This window comes from Montipora capricornis, chromosome 5 (assembly GCF_036669925.1).
Source record: "Montipora capricornis isolate CH-2021 chromosome 5, ASM3666992v2, whole genome shotgun sequence".
In the NCBI taxonomy this organism is placed as follows: domain Eukaryota; kingdom Metazoa; phylum Cnidaria; class Anthozoa; order Scleractinia; family Acroporidae; genus Montipora; species Montipora capricornis.
Window position 1 is genome coordinate 6985509 of NC_090887.1, and position 7500 is coordinate 6993008.

Genomic DNA, 7500 nt, shown 5'->3' on the forward strand with positions numbered 1-7500 from the left:
AACTGTTAGCTTTCAATAACTGTGTTGCTATGTCATTCATAATCATTCTAAGAAGACTCCCGTGTGAATAGGAAATATAGGTTGGTGTACAGGTCCCGTACGAATAGCCGCTGCCAAAAGAAAAATGTGACAAATGTTTTTTCGTTTAGTCATGCAGGAGTTCCAGTACGAATTTTACTTTTATTTTTACTGTTTGGCAATAAACAAGACTCAAGGAATAGAAAACCATGCGCAAGAGAGCCAATATGATAAAAACCGTATTGGACTATCTTTTTCTGTCCTTGCTGGGAAAATGTAGACACGAGTAAGAGTAAATCTCTCTCTTTCTTTGTATAGACCGCGAACATTTGATTCTATTTCTTGGAACTGCTCGTACCAATTGCAATTTATTTTTTGGATACTTCGCCCGCATTGTGAAACGTGAACTAAATGGAATAATCGTGAAAGACGTACGATAGTGCAATTTTATATCTTGAGGTGGCATTTTCGTCGATGTCGCCGTCCCTATTATCTTGGCATAAACTGCATGTCACCTTACCGGATATTTAGAGAAAAAATGAAGGGCATCATGATGATTCTTTACTCTGCAACTTGTTGACGTCGTTGGAAGTATCTCAGGGAAAATGGAGTTGGTTGGACGGGAAAAACCATGTTCGTGTCTTATCTTCTTTTGCTTTATATCCTTTATATCAGACATTAATGAGTGTGAATCGGGCGACCACTTCTGCGCCAAGGAAGGGGGAAAGTGTATTAACGAACAAGGAAAATATCGTTGCGAGTGCATGAAAGGATACAAAGGGAATGGAAAAAATTGCGAGGGTAAGTGATGTTAAAAATATCGACACAAAACACGTTTTGTAATTGTAATAGGACTGAGTGGAGCCCAATTCAGTCTGTAATCATACAAGTGATAACAAAATCGCGGGAGTCCGATTTGTTTGGAAGTTGTTGGTTCTGTAGATGTTAGATGGTGTTGGCAGTTGTGTGTAAACGTACCCAACAAATCCCAACATTGTTGGAAGTTGTTGGTTCTGTAGATGTTGAATGGTGTTGGGAGTTGTGTGTAAACGTACCCAACAAATCCCAACATTGTTGGAAGTTGTTGGTTCTGTAGATGTTGGATGGTGTTGGCAGTTGTGTGTAAACGGAGGCAACAACTCCCAACATGGTTGGAAGTTGCTGGTTCTGTAGATGTTGGATGGTGTTGGCAGTTGTGTGTAAACGTACCCAACAACTCCCAACATAGTTATAAGTTGTTGGTTCTGTAGATGTTGGATGGTGTTGGCAGTTGTGTGTGAACGGACCCAACAACTTCCAACATTGTTGGAAGTTTTTGTTTCTGTAGATGTTAGATGGTGTTGGCAGTTGTGTGTAAACGGACCGAACAACTCCCAACATTGTTAGAAGTTGTTGGTTCTGTAGATGTTGGATGGTGTTGGCAGTTGTGTGTAAACGGAGGCAACAACTCCAAACATTGTTGGAAGTTGCTGGTTCTGTAGATGTTGGATGGTGTTGGCAGTTGTGTGTAAACGGAGGCAACAACTCCCAACATTGTTGGAAGTTGCTGGTTCTGTAGATGTGAGATGGTGTTGGCAGTTGTGTGCAAACGTACGCAACAACTCCCAACACTACCTACCTAGGAGGGTCTGGGGTCATGCCTCCTGTCCTCCCCCTTCCCCCTTCCAGAAAATTTAAAAAATAGAACACTCAGAAATGCTTTCTGGACGCAAGAATCAGTTTCCTATGCAAGTCTAGAGTTCAATCATATTTTATTTAAAAAGTAAGTAAAACAAAATATGATAGTAAAAAATAAAACAAACCCCTGAAATATTGGCATCAAAGTACAGGACATGGAATGGGAAATGACCGGTTGAAACGTGCGACCTCCGGCCTCAAACGAACACGTTGTGTTTACTGGAAACGGTGCATTTGCGTCGGTTTTCTAAAAAATCGAAGAAACTTGTTTTAATTTTGGTTTATTGTTTTCAAGTATTTCCAGAAATGCAAGGAAAAGTGATTGTTTGCCTCCTGTGTCTACAGATATCTTGCAGCTCTGCGGTTCTCATGCTTCTGTTGCAAACAGCTTCTAAAGCTATAAAATATTTTTAAAAAGAGCGGAAAAGCATTGGCGCAGGCAGGAGCGACATTCACGGAACGGGGTCTTCTTTTACGTGATCCTTACATCAACGGTTCTATAGCTATGCTAATCCTAAAAATTACAATTTGTTCGATTGTGATTGGTTTAAAAATCTACTATTTCGACTAATTCACTTGCCAAGTTGTTATCGGAAAGTTCAATAACCCATTCACATTCAAAGTTGTAGTTTAAATCAACCAATCACAACCTTGGTTTCAGTCAGTATAGAAACAGTGTACAGACAATTGGGGCTTTCTTTCTTTCCTTATTTCTTTCTTTCTTTCTTTCAAAGCGACATCAAACAATTTAAGCCTCCTTTGTCTGTCTTTTAATACAAATTTCCCCTTTCTTTCATAACTTGGCCCTTCTTTTCTCGGAAATGGTAATTTTTTTGATTAATTGATAAGAGGACTTCGAGTCGTCCAATTCGGTCTGTAATCATACTCGTGATAAACAAATCGTCGTCTGATTTTGTAATCACTCGTATGATTACAGACCGAATTGGACTCCGCTCAGTCCTATTAGCATTACAGAGTTTATGTTCTTGTGCAACTCGTCTCGCAATTTTGTTGCGACACAAGTTGCACAAAAAATTGCCAAGTGTAACATACCCTGCCAAAGACATTTTTGTTGCCGCCACCGTTGCGAGAAGTAGAAATCGAGTCTACTTTGGGCAACGCGTCTCGCGACGCTGCGAAAAAATTTTCAACCATTGCGTGGTTGCATAGTGTAACATCTGTCCCGCAACTTGTGTCGGAACGGTTTGCGACACCACCTAATGAAAATGGTCCTTTAACCTCATGTGATCATCGAAACGAGACAAGTTGCAAGACACGTTGCCTAGTGTAAGACCCATCAAGCAACTTGTTTCGCAATGTGCGGAACTTTTTTCGCAACAAAATAGCGCATTTTCAAGTTGCTGTTTGCCTCGGTTTCAAAGCGAGTCCTGGTGCACAATCAAATGGAAATGAGTGTATTATCATTTGAATGGTTTAGCACCAAGACTCGTTTTGACCCAGAGGCAATTTACGGAAAATCGGAAATGGCCTATTGCGAGACAAGTTGCAGGATGAATTGCCCAGAGTAACAGAGGCTTCACGTTTAAAACTATTATTATATGTGTATCTTGCAGACGTGGATGAATGCGAGACTCAGGACTGTGGAATGGAGGGTGAATGCACCAACACAATTGGAAGTTTTAGATGCGACTGTGATGCAGGTTTTGAGAAAAATGACGAACATGTTTGCGTTGGTATGTCGTATATTAAGTTCTTGAGCATCTTTAGAGTGACTTTTTCTACTACTCAGTTTGTAATAAGAGCTGCAAAGTTCATTCACAAAATTTGGTTTTAAAATAGACACTTTTCTGACGCTGATGGGGACAAACGGGATACTTACTCTTGGGTAATGAACTCTATACCTATAAAAACACATGCTTAATTGACCTTTCTCCATGAGGGTCTTTGCACGCCAATGAAACATAATCAACGAAACGACAGAACAAAAACAACAAGAAATGTCAAGAATCCCAACTGGCAGGAGGGAAACCAGTTGGCTATTTACAAGTGCAGCTGAGAAGTTGAACCAGGGACTACCAGGATCAAATTCAACGAGTTGTCGGAGCGGGACGTGAACCCGGGATCCCGCGGGATCTCAAGGCAAGCTCCCTGACCACTGAGCCGCATTGTTTCCCGTGCCTTCTTGTATACGTCATAATCATTCTCTTAGGGCCTGTTCTCATGGAAGTGGGGGACCCCGAATTAGTGAGGTACCGTTCCTTGATGGGGTAACTAATTCAGTAATCTTTCTTTTTTTTTCTTGATCGTATTTACATGAAAGATGGGTACTTCACCTGGCCATATAGGCGGGTTTCCGGTCAGCCGGACCGGGTAACCAGCTTAGGTGGGGCGAGGTTACTCCATGTAAATGCTGAAGGTGGCGTACCCCGTCTGACTGGGGTGATGTTCATCCGGGCATTTATCTTTTGTTTTGAACATTCTGCCAAAGCCCGCCCACAAAGAGCTTGCTTCTGGGCCTATTCTTTGGAGCCGACGTCTTTCGAGACATAACTGCTACCGTTAAAGATGTCAATAAAATGAAAATCGCGTTTACCGCTAAAACGTGTCTCTCATCTGCCATCTTTGTTTTTGTTCGTGCATAGCGACCACGTGATAGCATTTGGGAACCTAACCCCAGCACCCTGGGGCTTTAAATATTACTTGTGAAGGTTCAATCTTTTTTTTACTACAGGTGGGCGGGGTACCTCACCTACTCGGGGTCTCCTTCCCCCCCCCCCCCCTCCCATGTCAGCAGGCCCTAAGAAACATATTAAACATTGCATGGAAAAAAAAGACTAGGCCTCAAGGACTCGAACCCATGACATTGGAAATGCGCACCACGTTGCTCTCTCAAGCCGTCGTAAAGTGCAACTAACCCTAAAATATTTTTTTCACTAAAATGACTCTTTGCACCTGTTCGAAACGCATTGCGACCTTTTTTTCCTTTTTCTAACAAATCCTGCCTTTTTATAGGCTTCAAAACTTGCGAAAAACCAAGCATCTCTTGTTCACGACTGGGTCAGAAGGGGAGTAGGTCTATTCCTGATTTGACGTCACAAACTGATTTACATTGCATTAACTCTTTGTAAACATGCATGCAAATGAGATTGTGACGTCAAATCCGGAATAGACCCACTCCCCTTCTGACTCGGTACAAATTGGCCCTTGTTGCTTCGTTCAAGATAAAATATTCTTTTGAATTTTAAGCTTAACAACGAGGCATCAAGGGCTAATTTGAATAAAAACAAAAAAGTATTTAAATGGCGGCCATTTTGGAATAAGGTGGATTGCGTCCATGCTTCGAGGATTTATTTTAAAATCTGTTGTTCCCATGTTCACGGCGTCCTTTTTCACACCAATTTATCAATAAGGTTTCGTCGTTGAAATAACCACGCAGTATGACATAGAACTGATGAAAAATATCCAACAATTTTCATCGGAATGGGACCAAATATGATAGGTGCGCTCTCTTAACTGATATTCTCTTGGTTCAAACTTCTTGAAAATTGCTTGAGTTGTTCCATAATTCACTTGGAAAGTCGTTCCATATCCAAAATTCTCTTACTCGCTTGACTGTTTGACCATTAGTATGAAGCTCACGTTCTTCTCGTTTTTTTACAGATATCGACGAATGTGGGATCAAAAATCACACCTGTGACGCAATTGAACACAGTTATTGCTTCAACTTAAGAAAACTTCTTCCCAAAGACCCCGGATATGAGTGCATGTGTGAGTCAGGCTACAGAAAAGTTGGTGAAATATGCGTCCGGAGAGGTAAGGGAGGTTGCCATGTAAACGCAATAGATTGACGTTACTCGGTGCAGGCGTCACAAAGTGACCCTCTATAGCTAGCCATGCCAACGCCGATCGCTAAATCGATCAATTTGAGAAGTGAAGCATCGAGTTTTGCACGGAGAGATTCTTAGATAATGATTGGTCGACGTTTTAGAGTACATATTCAGTCAGTCACACACTGTAACAAGAAACGCAAAACACCCATTTCGTGGCTGATTTCTCGGCTTCTGTTGCTCCATAAAAGTGAGATTCCGCAGAGTTGCGAAAAGTGCTGTGTTAATATATAATGCATCAGTCAATGGAAACCTTACCCCCACCCCCCGGTCTCGGGAAAGGGTGGGTGGGGGAAATGACAGAGCATCAAGGCAAAAAGCATCAATTTCCCCACCCCCTTGTCAGAAAATGGAATAAAATTTCCCTACTTCAATGGCAAGAATGTCCCAAGTCATACCAAGCTAAGTTTGCGGGAAAAACAAATTGCAACAGCGCAAGGTGGGTAGCTACAGTAAATAATCGAAATGTACTTGATTTTTACTGATGTTAATAGTCCAGAAAATTGCAAGTGAAACTATCAAAACTTTTATATGACACCTGTGTTTCCTACTGACTGTATCTGGAGATGGCATTTTCCACTTCTGCAGTTGTTTATGATCCTTACGCACTGGAAAAGAAACCACTCTATTGGGCAGTCGGTCTTTTAACAGGCAATTATTTCACCGAATTCGGGTCAATCATACACCATGATTCTTCAAGGTCCAAAGATGCTGATTTACGACTCGATTTATCCACTGATCTCTCTTTTCTCTTTATAGAGGAAGCTTTATGAGCACCTTCCTGGCGATGTCTTTTCACATTGCTAAGGTGTTTCACCCACATTTTTACTTCACAAGTAGAGAGCGAGGTTTGCTTTGCCATCAGGTGTATGCCCGTCAAGAGATCCGTACCTTCCTCCTGCTTTACACTAAGCGAGTTTTTCACCACGGGAATAACGTCAAAATTCCTTTAATCCACCACCCCTACGGGAAAAATTCCTGTTCAAGAGTGATTCGATTCCCGTGTTTCCTCCACCCTTTCGGGGGTGGGGTTTCCATTGACCGGTGCATAACAAATGTAGTGCAGGATGATCACTTCATATATAATTGCAGGTAGTACCCTGGAGTTATTAAAGTACGTGGGAGTGATTGTGGGTGGTTTCATTGTGGGTCTCCTACTCATCATTGTCAGCTCTGTATGGTTAAGAAACGGTTAAAAAGGTAAGAAGAACCTGGAGCTATAGCTTAAAGTGTAGGTGATGGCACTTGCGTTTTCACGCAGAATTGGAAAGTAAGATAATTTATAGTTGCTTGCTCAGAGACCTTGCCTTTGCATGAAAGAGAGGCAACAAAGCCGCTCAGCTGCCTGGCCTTTGGATAAAAGTGAGGCTGTAGGTGAGAGTGATGTAATGCGAACATCACGTCATCATCAGAGTCATGATGAAAATGGCGCGCTTTGTATAGGTAATTACATGATTTCGAGTGCAACTTGGAAGAAACACGAAGACAAGCAAAATCCTACGGGCTCGTGCAATTTGTAGTCTTTGCAGAAAAAATATACAAGCCCTTACTTCTTCCCCAAAATGCAGGAGAATAATCACGCGATTACTTATTAATGATATACATACAAAAACTTCACCTTTAAAAACCCTAACCCTAACCCTGACCTATTCACCCCTCACCCAGGAAATAGACAATGGCGTCGTGAAACAGCAGTAATGTCTGCTTTCTGGTCAGATGGACAAACAGTCAACTTACCTGAAGGACTATGGACACTGATTGCAACAATAACTTGCAGACTTTCTTTTCTTTTTTATCGTCAATTCACTGACTTTACGTTTTATTTTCTTATTTTTTGATCAGTTTCCTTTTCTCTGAAAGCCTTAAGAAATTGTAACATAAATCCAGTTCATACTTGAAATAGTTTTAACCATGAAAGGATAGGATAGGTATGCCATAATCAAATGCTTGGATTTTA

General features: G+C 41.4%; 1 protein-coding gene across 2 annotated transcripts in view; it reads left to right on the forward strand.

The window, feature by feature from the left end:
- Positions 1-7500, forward strand: part of LOC138049294 (pro-epidermal growth factor-like) — a 31741-nt gene that overhangs the window by 23535 nt on the left and 706 nt on the right. For both annotated transcript variants that reach the window (XM_068895502.1, XM_068895503.1), the window contains exons 7-10: positions 694-819; positions 3270-3389; positions 5317-5469; positions 6636-6743. In XM_068895502.1, coding sequence (XP_068751603.1) covers positions 694-819; positions 3270-3389; positions 5317-5469; positions 6636-6739 — 503 coding nt within the window. In that variant the 3' untranslated portion in view covers positions 6740-6743. The remainder of the gene's footprint in view (positions 1-693; positions 820-3269; positions 3390-5316; positions 5470-6635; positions 6744-7500) is intronic.